At 39.7% G+C, this 18,733-nt stretch overlaps 1 protein-coding gene across 1 annotated transcript; it reads left to right on the top strand.

Annotated features, from left to right (window-relative positions):
* The first annotated feature begins 2,929 nt into the window (after positions 1-2,929).
* Positions 2,930-17,025, top strand: LOC308083952 (uncharacterized protein). Its single transcript, XM_080426385.1, has 7 exons — positions 2,930-3,045; positions 3,172-3,313; positions 7,755-7,865; positions 8,934-9,170; positions 12,548-12,690; positions 13,569-13,684; positions 13,785-17,025. The coding sequence occupies exons 2-7, from the start codon at positions 3,172-3,174 to the stop codon at positions 13,903-13,905; spliced, it is 870 nt and encodes a 289-aa protein (XP_080282511.1). The 5' UTR covers positions 2,930-3,045; the 3' UTR covers positions 13,906-17,025.
* The last annotated feature ends 1,708 nt before the right edge of the window (positions 17,026-18,733 follow it).

Genomic DNA, 18,733 nt, shown 5'->3' with positions numbered 1-18,733 from the left:
TCCCAGCTGCAGTTTGACACCCAGTACGACACATCTGGATACTGGGTACTTAGAAAAGCGCTTTACAAATGTGAGATATGATTGCTATTCCTTTCTTTCACCTTTTCATTCCTGCATAATGTTATCTGTCTATCTCAGTTTTACCCACAGTACAGCCAACTGTAATCAGCTGGAAGGCCTTTGATCAGGCTGTGTTGTAAAAAGCCTCTTAAACTGGACAGAATTGAGACCCACTCAGAGGCAGACTGGAAACATCAGCCTGTGAGTTTAAATGACTTACTGTAATAAATACAAACTGAAGGGCCCGACTTGATGGTCTGTTTTACAAACAACCGTATTGTACAGTGAGTGAAGTCTTATGAAACTATCTCATATAAGCACTACCTACTCTATAGGATGAAACTGATGACAAAAAGAAAAAAAAGAAAAGAGAAGTCTGAGAGAATGTACTGTGTGTGTGTGTGTGTGTGTGTGTGTGTGTGTGTGTGTGTGTGTGTGTGTGTGTGTGTGTGTGTGCGTGTGCGTGTGCGTGTGTGAGTGATGTTTTGGTGCCTGTGGTTTTGATGCTTTAGTTCACATGAATTTCTGTGCCCTTGTGTTTTAGAAACTCACAGATCACTTCCTCGGTGCGTTGTGTGTATGTGTGTTAAAATGTGGGTAGCCTATGCGTGGGGGTTTCATGCAAGTACCAGACTGCTTTCCTTCTGCACTGTGCATGTTGAGTCTCAGACATTGTAGCAGCAATAGTAATACTATTAATAATATACAGCAAGCAGGGCTGGACTGGCATTTTGACCCAGACCGGCCCACCACAACTGGCCTGCAGATACTCTACCGCCCCACTCCGTCGAGGCACATACAAACACACATGCCCTTAATACCACCACTTTTACTGAAAAACATCCCTCCATGTTCTGGAGCCTTGAGTAAAATAAACGATAACTACATGACCCATACACAACTACACAACCCATAAATATGATAGTTAGTTAGCCTACAGTACTCACAAACAATGAGAGTGTGTTGCTCTTATAAGGAGGATGCAGGCTAAAGCACATCATGGCAATAAGGGAGAGCAGAGGTGAGCTGCCAGTGTCGTCAGTTTAACAGCCGCCCCTCCCCCTCCCCCCTCCGCAGCGCTACCAGTTCCAAGCAGCAGACAGACAGACAGTCAGTATCACAAGGTTAATTCACTCATGCAAACAAACAGTGATGTGACTTGCAAACGACAAAAAAGTTATAGAATACCGATCGCACAGGTGTCATCATTCATTTCAGAATACTACACCACCAAAAAAAAGAAAAGTTTCATGTTTTTCTTCTTTTTTTATGGCCTGCACTTTTTGCCGGCTCTCCAAACTGCCGCTCCAGGCAGTCTCCTGGGTCGCCTGTATGGACGCGCCGGCCCTGATAGCAGTGGTGGCCATTTTCTGGTTCCATCGTTCCAGACCCCATTCATTTTTCCCGTAGAATTCCAAAAATATTTATATCAATTATTTTAAGGCTAGAATCAAGCCATCCAGGATCCTGGTGATTCATGACCATGTTTGATTCTGTGAAAACAATAATTCTGGTGACTGCTCTCCTAATACGTGAGGGGGCCGTGCCTTTTCAATTACTTTTTTCATTTATTAAAAAAAAAAAAGATTTGGTAAATGATTCTTTTTTTTAAAAATATATTTTTTATAATTGAAATAAGTAATCGAAAAAACATGGCCCCTCACGTATTAGGAGGGCAATATGAGTCATCAGAACCAAAGACGGGTGTTCTTGATGAATCTATCATGGTTAAAATGGGGTTTTAAGTTACAATGGGTTTGTATAGGAAGGGGGCGGGTCTGATAAAACCTGTCAAAAGACCCATAATTTGTGTGTGTGTGTGTGTGTGTGTATATATATATATATATATATATATATATATATATATATATATAAAAAGCTCACAACGAAACACATTTGTGAGGTGAGGACTAATTCAATAAGGTTAGAACAGAAGGGCCCCAACAGTCTCATTGTGGGCATGTGATCTATTTAACCACCTTTTCACCTTATTATAGACTGCTAATTCAAATAATGCGAAGAGAATGAGTCAATAGTTTAATATGTAGAATTATGAAAAAACGTGTTATGCACATCAAACAATAATAAAAACATGATGTATGGGACTTAAAATACTGATGATCGCACTTGACTGGATATTTAATGGTTGAAATTTCTGTTCCTTACTTTATTTATTTTTCTCAGTTCTCTGTCTGCTGGAAATGTCTAGTCAAATGATTTGTGGTTTGTCCGCAAACTGTCTTTCCAAGTTATCTTTCTTCATCATCACTGTGCAAATCTGGCTGATGAGACAAAATACTTAGAATACTGATGACGTTTCTGCAGTTCCATGTACAGTATGGTACACACAGAGATTTCAGTTCCTTATTTATTTTTCTCAGTTCTCTGTCTGCTGGAAAGGTCTAGCCAGTGGTTTGTGGTTTGTCTTTCCAAGTGTCCAAAATATGGGGAAAAAAAATATGTCAAATGGATGATACACAAAAAGCCAGAGTGTTCCACTAAACATTCAACACACAAACAACTGGACAAAACAACAGTGCAATACAAATGTCAAACTATACACTATACAGTTTTAAGCAATTCATGATAAAGGGTACATCTACAGCAGTTGTTCAGGAAGGAGGAGAGAACTTTTAGTGCTTCCCCATTCTTTGCCCAGAATTAGCAGACTCATCTTCACACGTTACTGTCTGCGGTAAAGAGTCTGTTGGCTTTTAGTTTTCTGGTGTGTGTGTGTGTGTGTGTGTGTGTGTGTGTGTGTGTGTGTGTGTGTGTGTGTGTGTGTGTGTGTGTGTGTGTGTGTGTGTGTGTGTGTGTGTGTGTGTGTGTGTGTGTGTGTGTGTGTGTGTGTGTGTGTGTGTGTGTGTACTGCAAACCCATTTGATTGGCTGAAACAGTGTTAAAGACAGACGGGAACAGACAGCAGCTCACAGTCTGTAGATCAACAGTGAAGACCAATGTAGGACAACACAGATATTGGACAAAGTGAGTAACATGATATTTAAACATAACAAATGATTATAGCACATCATATTGTAATCACTTAATTCATAATAAATGATGTGTGTGTAAACTTGTACTAATTAACTTGAGTTTTTTGTGTTCAATAAGATGTCTGGCAGGCCAGGCAGATCAAGGAGGGTGAGGTCCGTTGCAGGAGACAGGGTAGAAGAAGAGGAGAGCGAAGACTACGACGATATAGACTATCCCAGAGACCAAGGCTCCGGATCACAGGAGACTACAGGAGATCAAGGTACACAGTAACACACTCACACTGTTTCTCTCTTCTCTCACATCGTTATTACAGCAGCTTGTCACCCAATATTGAAAGTAGTAATTTGGTTACAAGGGACACACCACCATGTTGACAATCAAAAGAAACGAGAGTAAAACTTATTTTAGTTTGGCTTCCTTCAGACAATGCAGTAGCATAGATAACTAGAAAAAGTGCTCCTCGGAGCACAGGTCTCTGCCAGGTCAGGTAGGTTATTGTGGCCTCCTGGTGGCGCTATAATAGGCCAATGTGAAAAGGGTGGCATTTCTTCCTCGGCCTAGTGGGAATGTGCGTGCACATTTTCACAGAAATCACACGCTGCGTTCATGATTTGAAACATTGTTCAAAACGGAACAATCCTGCAAACTTTGGAAGCAGACCCTAGCCAATCAGGATGGAATATGAAAAATTCTTATATACTTTATCACCTGACTATAGAGATACTGTGTACCGATTTGCAGAGGTGGACAGTAACGGAGTACATTTACTTGAGTACTGTACTTAAGTACATATTCTGAGAATCTGTTCTTTACTTGAGTATTAGATTTCTTTGATATTTATTACTCTTACTTGAGTACATTTCCAAGACAAATATTTTACTTTTACCCGAGTAAATTTCTAAAAAGGCTGAAAAGTACTCGTTACTTTTAGGTAATGGGCGCACACGGCCAAACGATGAAAAAAAAAACGGTTTTCTGTGCGTGTGCCAGGCAGTGCATCTGTCTGCCTGCCTATGTGTTTGTGTGCTGTATACGAAGGGCGCTAGGACCCTGGGGGTGCCGCTCGCATGTGTTTGTGTGTGTATGTTTGTGTGCATGGTTGTGTGAGGTTTCCTCATTGACGTGTGAGGAGAAATGTGCGCTGTCTGTGGCGGTGCGGTGGAAGAGAGAGAGATATGCCCCGGCCCTAAAAAGAAAATACTTTGTTCTTAAAACAAACAGTGGGAAGATAAACTGTGTTTAAGTCCATGAGTGGAGATGTGTCAGAGCTTTCTGAATCTGCACCTTGTGTCAGACGGTCTGTAACACGTTAGAACTCCCTGCAACGCTCTGGACCAGAGCTATGTATGTCAGAGAGAGGTTTATAACATGTTAGAACTCCCTGCAACGCTCTGGACCAGAGCTATGTATGTCAGAGGGAGGTTTATAACATGTTAGAACTCCCTGCAACGCTCTGGACCAGAGCTATGTATGTCAGAGGGAGGTTTATAACATGTTAGAACTCCCTGCAACGCTCTGGACCAGAGCTATGTATGTCAGAGAGAGGTTTATAACACGTTAGAACTCCCTGCAACGCTCTGGACCAGAGCTATGTATGTCAGAGAGAGGTTTATAACACGTTAGAACTCCCTGCAACGCTCTGGACCAGAGCTATGTATGTCAGAGAGAGGTTTATAACATGTTAGAACTCCCTGCAACGCTCTGGACCAGAGCTATGTATGTCAGAGAGAGGTTTATAACATGTTAGAACTCCCTGCAACGCTCTGGACCAGAGCTATGTATGTCAGAGAGAGGTTTATACAAGTAAGACGCGCGAACGCGGGAAGCGAACGCCAACAAAATTAAATGATAATGAAAAGAAATCATCTAAAAAAAAGTAACCAATAAAAAAATATATAAAAAATACAAAAAAAATCTGCGTTAAAAGGAGCATCTTAGAAAAATACAAATTCACAAAAAAAAAACTTTGAATGTTTTTGAACAATTCAACAAAGTGTTTGAAGTGGCTGTTTCACCCACTTCCGGGGGGCGGAGCCAAAATCCGAGCCCGAAGTATTTGTTCGTAGACCCCCACTTAGGGGGGGTAGAAAAAGTTGCGGAGCGATTCGGGCACTTTTCATTTAACATGGGGTTTCAATGGGGAGTTTTTAGGAACCTTCTCCGGGGCGTGGCTTCCGGGGGAAGGGGCGGGCTTAAACGCAACCTTGACAGGTGTGTTCAGTTTTCAAAGGCCTTTCATTTGATGTATGGTACGTCTATATTGGACATTTACTTGGCTGCACACAGGGCTGAGGCAGTGCACGCACACAGAGACACACACGGAGACGCACACACACAAGCCGAGCACGGTTTCATAGTAAGCTCTGCACTTGCGCGGCCTCCTTCCGCTGCGTTCGCAAACACGTTAGAACTCCCTGCAACGCTCTGGACCAGAGCTATGTATGTCAGAGAGAGGTTTCATAACATGTTAGAACTCCCTGCAACGCTCTGGACCAGAGCTATGTATGTCAGAGGGAGGTTTCATAATGTGCTGGCGACACAAAATAAAGGTGCATCTAACATTGCTCTACCGAAAATAAGTTGCTGCATGTGAGGTTACGTTAGTGTATAGCTTATAGTTAGGCACAGACTGAGCTGCAACAGCATGGGCTGTCAGCTCAACAGTGCAATGTTTAATGATCCAAATACTGCAAAGAAAATCCAAGGCTGAGATGATAATAATAGGCAGTCCCAACACTGTGCTGGATATTCTGAAAGGTGAGCAAGTAAATGCACCCCCCCCCCATGTGTGTGTGTGTGTGTGTGTGTGTGTGTGTGTGTGTGTGTGTGTGTGTGTGTGTGTGTGTGTGTGTGTGTCAGCTGATTGATGGGAAAATAACGCTGGGAAAATGGTTGGTTGAAGGATAACATTAAAGGGATATTTCACTTTAAAAAAAACTTTGGGTCATTTTATTGTCTACTCAGGCTTTTGAAAGCCCCCAGACCGTTTTTAAGTTGCTTGATTCAGTATTTAGATATTTGATATTAATTTTGTCACCAGAACCAAGGACGGGTGTTTTTGATGAATTTAACATGTTTAAAAATTTAGTTTGAAGTTATAATGGGTTTGTATAGGAAGGTCTGATAAAATGAATATCAAATATCTAAATACTGAATCAAGCAACTTAAAAACGGTCTGGGGGGCTCTCAAAAGCCTGAGTAGACAATAAAATTACCCAAAGTTTTTTTTAAAGTGAAATATCCCTTTAAGTCTAATAATGATGTACCGTGCATGTTCACATCATGTATCCTATAATACACTGGAAAGATGAAAGGACATAATTTCCCCGTGTCATTGTTTCGCACTAAACACAACAACAACATATCACATGTCACTAACAACACAAGCCACAACGTGCGGAATTAATTTACGGGTGGCGTAGACTACTTTTCATTGCTTACCGCACATCTGCCCCCTCCGAGCATAATTAATTGCGGCCAGCACAAACTCACAACATTACGGTCAACCATGTTGTTCCCTAGCGTCACCGCCGACCACCACCGAGCGACACCGAAACACCGCGAGCCGGACAACATCACGGGTACACCATTTTGTTCCCTTTAGCGTGAGCACCGCCACCGACCGGCAGTATGGGTTGCCAAGTTGGCAAAAGACAAGCAGCAGGTCAGTGTTGCCAGATGTGCGCCAGAAACAAGCAACCACCTTCATGAAAAAAAAGAACCCAGCCGACGGGGGTCCGCGGGGGTCCCAACACTCCCAGGAGGTCCACTGACCCCCAGGGGGTCCCCCATGTATATATATATATATATATATATATATATATATATATTTTTTTTTTTTTTTTTTTTTTTGGGGGGGAAATTTTTATCCCACGATTTTGGTACCCCAAAATAAGCGCGCCCTCACTAGAGCCAATTTTATCATTTTATCATCTACTCAGGCCTTTGTGAACCCCCAGTTAAGTTGCTTGATTCATTATTTAGATATTTGATATTAATTTTTATCAGACACGCCCCCTTCCTATATAAACCTATTGTAACTTCAAACTTCATTTTAACCATGTTAGATTCATCAAAAACACCCGTCCTTGGGTCTGGTGACTCATCCTGCCACCTAATGTGTGAGGGGGCCGTGTTTTTTCAATTACTTTTTTCTTTTATTTTAAATATATATAGTCATGTGATCAAGATGGATGTGTCCGATATTTCATATTCCATCCTACTTGCCTAACATTGCCTTACAAATTTTGCAGGATAGGTCCGTTTTGAACAAAATTCCTCAAATCATGAACGCAGTGTGCGATTCCTGTGAAGTTTTGTACGCACATTCCCACTAGGCCGAGGAAGAAATGCCCCCCTTTTCACATTGGCCTGTTGTAGCGCCAATGTAGCGTCCGCCAATGTAGCGTCCGAACCAGCCCACCACCCCCTGGGCCGTTTTGTCTGTTGGGGGGGTTGTCAACGGGGGGGGGGGGCAGCCCAAACATTAACGTAACTAATAATTGGGCCGCGCGGCCCGGAAATGACCGGAATAATCCTATAACGGGAGCACTGGCCCAGCGGCCCACCGGGCATATGCACGGTATGCCAAATGGCCAGTCCGCCCCTGCATTATATTTATATTCACTCTGAGTTCTTTGAAATGAAACATTGAAGCTGATCATATTAAAGTTGAACTCTATTGTACCAATATCCTCCAGGTGTCCAGAGAGCCATCATCATTGAGAGAAGCATCTTTAGAGCAGCTGCAGTGTGCCTTACAGCGCTGTGTGTTCTAGGAGTGGTGAGAACCACAGACAGGGTCATGGACTGTGAGTATACGCTGGTCAAAGGTCAAATTAATGCACTTACAGTGGTGGGAAAAAGTACTCAAATGTTTTACTTAAGTGGAAGTATCAATACTGCAATGTAGAAATACTCTGCTACAAGTGAAAGTCCGGAATTCAAAATTGATTTGAGTAAAAGTACAAAAGTATTGGTATCAAAATGTACTTAAAGTACCAAAAGTAAAAGTACTCATTATGCAGAATGTCCCATTTCACATTTTCAAATGTATAAAAATCTTGAAAATAGCAGATCTACAAGCTCGCGATGCGACGCATTGTGAGCTTGTAGATCGGCTGTTTTCAAATGTCCGAAATGTATATATGGCTGAAGTGGTTAATGTATGTTTTGTAATAATAATCTAAATCTACAAAGTAACTAGTGACTAAAGTTTTCAAATAATTGTAGTGCAGTAAAAGTACAATATTTGCCTCTGAGATGTAGTGGAGTAGAAGTCAAAGTACTGAAAAGTGGAAATACTCCAGTAAAGTAAAAATACCTCAAAAAATACCTTGAAACAAACCTCAAAGTATCCATCCATGTGTAGGCTAGCAGACGCTGTAACTTAATCTGTTTAAATTAAAAAAGGGAATGAATAATGTTATATGATCATCATTCATTATTACAGGGATGCGGGGGTTAACAGAGGAGGACGTGTTGCTTTTCCTGCAGCCTAAAATCTCCTCATGTCCACTCGCTTGTTCTTTTTTTAAACAGACCCTTAATTAAAGGCATATTAAGATCAGCTGTGTGGTGGTACGGTCTCTCTCTCACTATTAAAGCATGCTTGCTTTACCCCCCAAAAGAAACTGCAGTCTCTGTTGCTCTAGCACACTCAACTACTCCCCCCCCCCTCTCTCCCTCTCTCTCTCTCTCTCTCTCTCTCTCTCTCTCTCTCTCTCTCTGCAGTAAAGGCTAGTAGTCTACAATAGGCCTACATGAACACTCCTCCATTAATGTAAAACATATGTATTGAATGCATATTTGAGTTGATTGCATCTTAACTGTAGCAACAGCTGAGTTTTTGTCTATTGTCACATTTTGGTCCTTTGCAGATAATTCAGCCATTAAGGAGTTGACCCTGGACAGAGACCAATGGAAGACCAGCTTTGACAACATGACCCTGGACAGAGACCAATGTAAGACCAGCTTTGACAACATGACCCTGGACAGAGACCAATGTAAGACCAGCTTTGACAACATGACCCTGGACAGAGACCAATGTAAGACCAGCTTTGACAACATGATCCTGCAGAGAGACCAGCTATATAAGGCTCTGTGTGGGACAGCAGGTGAGAGAGATTACAAACCTTTCTGAAGGAAAATGTATTAGTCTATTATTATTGATATTTTAATTATTGTCAGGGAAGTGTGAATGGCATTAATGCTGAGTTCACACTGGCAGCTACAAAGATACAGTCTACCATTCATTTTCAATGGAAGATACAAAGATACATCTGACGTTTGTAGCTGCTACAAAGATACAACAGATACAAAGATACAAACAAGTTGAGCTGGTTTCAACTTGACAAAGATACAAATATGCTGTGTAGCTTTGTCTCTTATCTTTGTATCTACCAGTGTGAACGCAGCATTAAAGTTTATGAAATACTAAAAGAGATTTATATAAAAAATATTTTATTAATACTAATAAAATCAGAATAAATAGGTTTACCCTCCTTTATTCCTGAATACTTTTATTAACCACTTGAACCCTACCGTCTCTTTACTGGAGAAGTCATGCTAGGTGTACAGTACATACAGTACAGTGAAAATAGCAGATCTACAAGCTCACAACATATTGTGTTGTGAACAGGGTTCACCACAGAGTGATGAATAATATTACAGAAACCATAGACACAGAATGGGGGTAAACATAGTGCACAGCTGCAAACACAGTAAAACACTGATGGATACAGCATAGGTGGGCACTAGGCACATCTGGGCACCTCCATTTTGTCCAAAATGTTAAAAAATAAAATATTTGAAAAATGTTCTAAAGTAATGTGTGAAGTATACATGATGTGAACATGTGTACATCATTATCAGACTTTATCCTTCAACTTCTTGTTTATGCCCCAAAATGACATGGATATACATAGCAATGTGTAGCAATTGTAGGAATATTAGACCTTAATTGTTTAATGTTTAAGCATGTTCTAATCATGCATACCTTACTTAAAAACATTTTTTTTTAACATTTGGACAAAATAGCCAATTTAACACAGAGGTGCCCATCCTTGGTGCCCACCCATCCTGTTACCACACTGGATACTAAAGTTACCTGACCTCTCCACACACCCCCCCCCCCCCCCCCCCCTCTCTCTCTCTCACATTAAAAGTTGTAACGCTTGCTTGTTCTCACCTCACCCAATAATTAACTTGGGGTCAGCTTGATTGATTGATGTACTTTTATTTAGTAAGACATGAGAATCACCGTACATGGAAGTACAAATTCACAATACAACTAACTGGAAGACTCATTAAGCACTGAGCTTGTTTAAGATGAGAACCCCATGCACACAAATCATGATGACATATAAGAGACAGACAGATATACACACTACTATACAGAATGTCATACAATCAGCTTTCAGGGTACTGGTATGAAGAGGGAAAAAAATATATACAAAAGAAGAAAATGAAAGAGGGGGGGGTTAAAACTTAGACATGGGCCATTTTCGAATTGCAGCTAATTGTCCTCTAGCTAATGGTCCCCAGATGACAGTGAAGTGACAATTTAAGGAACTGTAACCCATTAAGACCGGGAACTTTATCTGTCATTTTAATATTTCTTTCGTTATTAAAAAAATAGCAGATCTACAAGTTGCACTGAGTGCCGCGCTATGAGCTTGTAGATCTGCTATTTTTGAAAAATCGTTATCTTTTTTTGCGAATCTTTTAATATATCTGTTTTTTTAAAGCGAACATTTGTAACTCAAATCTTTGCTTCTGGGGGGTCCCTGGAACAACATATTTTGAGATGGGGGTCTGCGGCCAAATATGAATCTAAAAATGTTGTCTAAATCCTAACAGTACGTTGCTATATCAGTGGTGCTCCAACTTTTCCACGTCAAGGACCCCCCCAGAAGCACAGATCGGGGGAAGAAAAAAATCACTTTAAAACATAATATACGTATATTCAAAGATTTTTCAAAAAATAGCAGATCTACAAGCTCACCGAGTGCCGCGCTATGAGCTTGTAGATCAGATTTTTTAAATAGCCAAAGTATGAAATAATGGTTAAAGTGGTTACACAGATACGTTCCCGGTTTTAATGGGTTAAGTCCTTTTTTAATACCTAAAAAAGAAAGAAAGAAAGAAAAGAAAAAGACCCTTTGCTGCATCAAAAGTAATCAACAAACTATACTATTAAAACTGGTCAAACATTGGCCAAATTCTCAAATAATATAAGAAAGGGGGAAAGGTTTTGTGTTGTAGAGCTTGTAGATCGGCTATTTTCACAATTTTTATCTGTGAAACCGAGTCAACCTAAATGTAATGCCTCAACTACTATCCAAGTGCTTGTCAGGGTGGGGGGTCCCCTGTTCAAATATGATTATTTTGGGGGGTCACGGCCTGAAAAGGTTAAGCACCACTGCTCTAGTTTCATATCCATTTGACATTTAATGGCAGAAAACGTGCATTTAGTAAAATATCTCCACTTTCCCACGAGATTAAGACGGACTTCCTCCAGTGAGCACATAATGGTATGGGGGGCGGGCCCCAATGTGTTTTGATGTGGGTGTGGGGTAATTAATGACTAGAATGTAATATGTCATCCCCACACTTTACCAAACGCAATCATTTTAAGATTTCTAGCTATTCAAAAATAGCAGCTATACAAGCTCATAGCGCGGCACCAATGCCGCGCTATGAGCTTGTAGATCAAAATTTTTGGAAAAATCATGAACATTTTTGAAAATCTTTGAATACATATTTTTTCAAGCGAACATTTGTACCTCAAATCTTTACTTCTGGGGGGGTCCCTTGAACAAAACATTTTGAGATGGGGGTCCGCGGCCAAATACATATAATTTTGGGGGTCCTTGACATTGAAAAAGTTTGAGAACCACTGATATTATAACAACATACGTTTACAAAAAAGACATTTGTAGAATCCCTAGAAGCAAAGATTTTAGTTACAAATGTTAGCTTTCAAAATGTATAAGATTTGCCCACATTTTCACGATTTTCCAAAAATAGCTGATTTACAAGCTCATAGCGCGGTATGAGCTTGTATATCTGCTATTTTTGAATAAGCAATCTAAAAATGACACAGATGCATTCCCGGTCTTAATGGCCTAATACACATTCAGTAAATATTAGATTGTGAATATTTAGAGAAGACATAATATTATTTATAATGAAATACATTGATATATTTTTCATAATTTCTTTCTCAAAATCTACAAATTGCCACAGACATGGACAAGTCTTGTGACATGTTGGTGACTCCTGGTTGTGAAGCGTTGTGAGCTTGTAGGTCAGCTATTTTCAGTGAAGAGATGTGGTGTAGAGGGAAAAAGGAGGGGTCCTAGTATAGTATAGAGCCCTGGGGGACCCCGGTCAATGAATTACATAGGGTTAAGTGATAACTAATCAACATGTTAGAATTGATCATCAGTGAATTGAAAAGCCATCGGTAAAACTCCTGTTTGATGTTTAGTCAAGTCCTGTCCCAGTGGATGGAAGACGTTTGGATGCAGCTGTTATTACAGATCTACTGAAGAGAAAACCTGGGAGGAACATAGAGAACTATGTCTGAAGACAGGAGCAGATCTGGTGATCATTAACAGTGAAGAAGAACAGGTTAGTTAGTGTGTGTGTGTGTGTGTGTGTGTGTGTGTGTGTGTGTGTGTGTGTGTGTGTGTGTGTGTGTGTGTGTGTGTGTGTGTGTGTGTGTGTGTGTGTGTGTGTGTGAGTGTGTGTGAGAGAGAGAGTGTGTGTTCTTGTATTACTATGCCTTCGAGGGCCAAATGTCCCCACATGTATAGTAAATAGTAAAATGGGAGAAATATACATTATAGGGACTATTGTCCTGGTCCTCACAAGAGAAATGGTTGTTCTATGGTTTAAACATATAGTTTTTAGTTATAGGCTTAAAACTAGGACAAGCTTCAGGCTGGGGTTAGGGTTAGGGTTTTGTGAAGCTGTGAACTCAATACCGCCCCCATCTGGTGGAGTCAGGTTAACACATGTAGGGGTTACGGTTGGAGTTATGCCTGATTTATACGTAGTTGCACGTCTCTGTCACACGCCGAGAAAAGCCGATCTACAAGCTCACACCGTGTCACAGCGGGCCACGTTGTGAGCTTTAAGACAGCTTTTCTCTGCTTTCAGGTTATTAGGGTTCAGAATGGTTTAAAAATTGTAAAAAAGGCATTCATAAAATCTGCATGGTAAAATGTTGATATCATCACAGGTATAGTAATACAAACGTGTGTGTGTGTGTGTGTGTGTGTGTGTGTGTGTGTGTGTGTGTGTGTGTGTGTGTGTGTGTGTGTGTGTGTGTGTGTGTGTGTGTGTGTGTGTGTGTGTGTGTGTCTGTGTCCAGATGACACATAACTATGTGTTCACTATAATCACAGAATGACATCACATGCATGTGATGTCATTCTGTGATTATAGTGAAAACCTGAACGTATCAGAGAAAATTAATTATGTTTCAATCATGTACAAATGATCAGGAATTCATCAGAGGATTGACCACTGGGGAATGGGATGTGTATGGATCATACATTGGTCTGAAAAGGATTTCTGGAAATTGGACCTGGGTAGACGGAACTCCACTGACAACAACACAGTGAGACATTTTACATTTTGTTCTATTGTCGTTCTATCAAAGTCACTGTATGTGAGAGACTGAGTGGATGTGATTACACATCATGTTGTTTACTCTGCAGGTACTGGGCCAGTGGAGAGCCTGATAACCATGAAGACAGGAACTGTGCAGGATACTCGAACCAACGTGGAGGATGGGTGAATGTGCCAGGTAGAGGCGACTACGGTATCTGTGAGAAGTGATGTTTCTCTTAACTTCATTGATGAAACTGCAGCTTAGTGTTCTGCTTTGTCAAGTTAAACAGTAAAACAGTAAAACAAATCAAACATTTTATTGTACAGAAGTACAAACAGTTGTACCATTACTCACCTACTGGATCTGTGAGAGGTAGGAGCAAGAGAGTTAATCAATCTAATCAATTTAATTAATTATAAAAAAGTAGTCGATGATTGAAAATGTCTTAAAATAATCTATTAATAATCAATCTCTATTTTAGGTTTGTCATTACAGATGAAACGTTTTAAAAACATTCAAACATTTTAGAAAATAGTGAAAATAGCATATTTATGAGCTCAATGAGCTTATAGATCGGCTATTTTCAAAATGTTTGGTGTGCGAAAAATAAATGAATAAAATGTTTTTTTAAATGCTCTTCTTGATAATTCTAATAATTGAAAAGGTAATCAATAAGAAAATAATCAATAGTTGTATTCCTGTGATGAGAAGTGATGTTTCTCTTAACTTAATTGATGAAACTGCAGCTTAGTGTTCTGCTTTGTCAAGTTAAACAGTAGTAATTAGTACCCAAAAAAAACACCTCAAAACATTTTATTTTACAAAAGTACAAACTTTTGTAATCACATTAAAGGAGTAGTTCACCCCAAAATGTACTTATTTTCAATCAATTACACACCCCACGAAGCCTTGTATTCATGTCTAATTCCTAAGACAATATTTTGATGAGCGGCGGAGTCTCTACAAGTCTCCTACCGGAGAACTATTATGACTGACTGTCATAATGTTGTTCTTGTTCTCTCTGTGCTAATGTGTGAGATGTAAACCATTATTATGACTATTGACCAGTGGTGGAAAAATAACTCACATGTTTTACTTAAGTAAAAGTATCAATACTGCAATGTAGAAATACTCTGTTACAAGTAAAAGTCTGGAATTCAAAATGTAATTAAGTAAAAGTACAAAAGTATTGGTATCAGAATGTACTTAAAGTGCAAAAGTAAAAGTACTCATTATGCAGAAGGTCCCATTTCACAAGTTTTCAAATGTATAAAATGTATGAAAAATCTTTCATACATTCGAACTTGTAGATCTGCTATTTTCAAATGGCCGAAATGTACTGTATATATACATATATATACTGAAGTGATTAATGTATGTTTTGTAATAATAATCAAAATCTACAAAGTAACTAGTAACTAAAGTTTTCAAGTAATTGTAGTGGAGTAGAAGTATAATATTTGCCTCTGAGATGTAGTGGAGTAGAAGTAAAAGTACTGACAATTGGACATACTCCAGTAAAAATTGTACTTAAGTACAGTAGTTGAGTAAATGTACTTAGTTACTTTACACCACTGCTATTGACTAAGTGTGGAGGATAAATGAACATGTTGCCAGCTGTGATTCATGTAGAATAATACACCATACTTCTTTTGTGATAAACTAGGATATCGTGGCTGTCGGGTGGAAACCTTGTATGTTCAAAACCACTAGTTTTCAGGAAATGTAAAAAAAAGAGCCTGTGTTCCAATGATCAGTGTCTTTTTGGACCAATACTTCTTTTGGGGTCATTTTGATTTAGATTTATCTTAAGTTTATCTCCTTCCCATGAGATGGGAACGAGATAATATGAAGTGGTTAATGCATAATGTACATTTTACGTTCCTAGAAATGTAGTGGAGTTAAAAGTACAATATTTTTATTTGAGTTGTAGTGGAGTTAAAGTCACCCAAAGTATCCAGAAATACAAATACTAAAACAAAGTACAGTACTCAAGTAAATGAACTTGGTACTGTCAACCATTGACAATAACTACATTGGATCCATTAGAACACAGGTTTATTTTATTTTTAATTTCCATTTACAGTGATGACATGTCGAGTGATTTCACTTATTTTATGATGTACTATATATATATTTGACCTGTTTTGCCTTTTCTTTTCTTTTATTGATACAGTGCAAGTTTAATAATTGTTTATTTCTAATAGTTAGGTCTTTATCAGACAGAATGTCCAGAAGGCAGAGATTATATTTTCGCCCCTGTCTGTTTGTCTGTCTGTGAATAGTTAATCTCAGGCAATATTGGACCAATCAGCGTGAAACTTTGCAACTCCAATCCCAGGAGTGATCTTGTTTTCTTGTCTACAAATCGGCCTCATGGTGGCGCTATAACACGTCACCTCAAGTTTCAGCCTATAACGCTTAAACCATAGGTTGTACAATAATAAAAAACAAACGTTGGATGATGACGCAACTTCCCATATATGTATATACTTCCCATTTGCGCCTGACAAGATTTTCCACCATTTAGTGTTTCCTTCAGACACACTTTTTGCTACTAAAGATGATCAGAATCAGTCCTATTTTTTGTATTCCATTCCGATTGGCTATGATTGGCAGTGCTCGCCATGGGCATTCACTCGGCTGGCACGCCTCATAGGGCACCTGCCTTGTTTTAATGTTTTCAGCAGGCGTGCCAACCTATTAGGAGTTGGGAGTGAGAACGGCACTTCCAGTGGGTAGGATTACCGGGCCATTGAAAAACCACACGGCTGGGGAGTGCCATCGCGTCAAAACGCTGCTTTGGCCCCAACTCCTTACTATTGAGTGACATTATAATGATAATTCAGACAGACAAACCCTATCACAATCTACTGCTGTGTGCATGCAATTTAACTATTTAAGCCCGGTTTTATACTTCACTGTACAGTGCTGTCCCACAGCAAAAATAGCCGATCTACAAACAATTTTACAAATTCTACTCATTTAAAAATCTTGACATGCTTAAAATAGTGGCATCATGGTTAAGTATTCTACCCTTTACTTTCTTTATTCTAAATCATTTTGCTACGTAATGCTATAGGCTATGTACTGCGTTTGTTGTTTATTTTTTATCTTATTATATTGTTATTGTTGTCACAGTGTTGAGGTTTTAAGTAGAATAATTTCACTGCCTGTGATGTTGTCACTGCTGTATTGTAAGTACATGTGATATCAAACCTTTACTGTTATAGTGATTAATTAATTAATGTGTTGTATTGTAACCAGGTTTATTATCAACTTGTAAACTGGGCGGTGGAAATATTTAATAAATCTTTACTTGACAACAGCATTGTTCAAGTCTATGAATTGACTCTATGGCAGTGGTTCTCAAAGCGGGGTCCTTGAGGGGGTCCCAGGGGTCCCCAGCAAAATGTGTTAACATAGCATCACAATCACTTTAACTTTAACCACTTTAACCCTTTACACAATATTTGAATAATATGGGGGTCCATGACATGAAAAGGATTGAGAACTACTGGTCTATATCAGCGGCGGACTGGCCATTTGGCGTACCGGGCAAATGCCCGGTGGGCCACTGAGCCGGTGGGCCCCGTTTTAGGATTATTACGGTCATTTCCGGGTCGCGCGGCCAAATTATTAGTTACGTTAATGTTTGGGCTGATGCTTTCCAGCAGGGGCCTCAGTGCGGCTGCAGAGTTCATGTGCAGGGCTGGGCTGCTGAAACAGTGAACCCCCCCCCCGAACGGGGTACCTCACGGTGTCCATCCGGCCGCTGTACCGGCCGGTGCGAACGGGCCTTTTGCGTGTTGTTGAAGGCAAGGGGCCGGGGGGGGCGGGGCTGGTGACGCCTCTAGTTACTGCGTCACATCCTGGACGGATAGCCCCGCCCACACCAAGCGAGGGGCAGACAGGCACAGACGCATCGCGGCACAGATGGCTGTGTGGTTGACGGACAACAGATGCACGCTTATGAGAAACAGTTGCGTGCATTAGCGCAAGATGAGGATCAAGGAAACATTGAGTCTAAATGTCCAGTTTGCTAATTCACTATTACTACGAGTACTTTTGTATTTTACATTTTTAATTTCTCTAAATAAAGAAAACATTGAGTCTAAATGTCCAGTTTGCAGTTTGCTAATTCACAATTATTATAGTATTTCTCTAAATATTATAAACTTTCAAATATCATTTATGAAAAGGCTACAGTGGAAGTCTGACTGACGTTTTTTCCTTTTTTTACTCTCTTGGTGTGGGGATTATCTGGCACATGTATCTGTTATGAAAGGAGAGAAATTGAAACGGCCAAGTCCATGGGAAACCATAAACCTACATCTAAATGAGTTGCCATATTTACATTTCCTTACAAATCTTTATAAAGCTATACATTTCAGGGATGCATAGTAACATTGAAACTCCACAAGATATTCCTCTACACTTATTTAGTGAGAACATTGCTCCTCCTAGAATTACTCCTGCACTTTCATAAGCAGAACAAACTGCAACTGGGGGTCCAACTAAGTTAATGGACAAATTAACTGAGATAAGATTATCTATTTTCAGCTGATCTACAAGTTCAAAACACTACAAAGCTACTTTTGCACAGCACCTTTATTACAATTGAAATTCATATAAAATAAAAATAATCCCCAAAACCTGCTTCTTGAACTCACCAATTTGTGAACCTGTGGCCTGATGCCATGACGTGAATTCTCCTCCGGGGGTCAACAAAGGTCTATTTTGGGTTGATGGTCCACATAGCAAAGTGTTGATATTTAATTAGAAAGGCAGAGAATATTTGTCATTGTGCTTCAATTCCAAAGGTGCTTTATTTTCAAACAAGCAGCAATCTTTTGCAGTCACTTTTGGGACAATTAGCAGCATTTCTTCGCAAGTTAAGTTAGTGCAAGAATCACACAAAAGTATCAAACTTGTACAAAATGCATCACTGCAAACAGATATATACACATGTTTTTGTTTTAAAAGTGCTCAAATACATCACTGCAAACAGATATATACACACACGTTTTAAAAGTGCTCACTTCTTTGGATGGG

The sequence above is a fragment of the Gymnoscopelus braueri genome (genome assembly GCF_963280865.1).
Source record: "Gymnoscopelus braueri genome assembly, chromosome: 4".
Classification (NCBI taxonomy): Eukaryota; Metazoa; Chordata; class Actinopteri; order Myctophiformes; family Myctophidae; genus Gymnoscopelus; species Gymnoscopelus braueri.
This window is presented reverse-complemented; position numbering and strand designations above follow the sequence as displayed.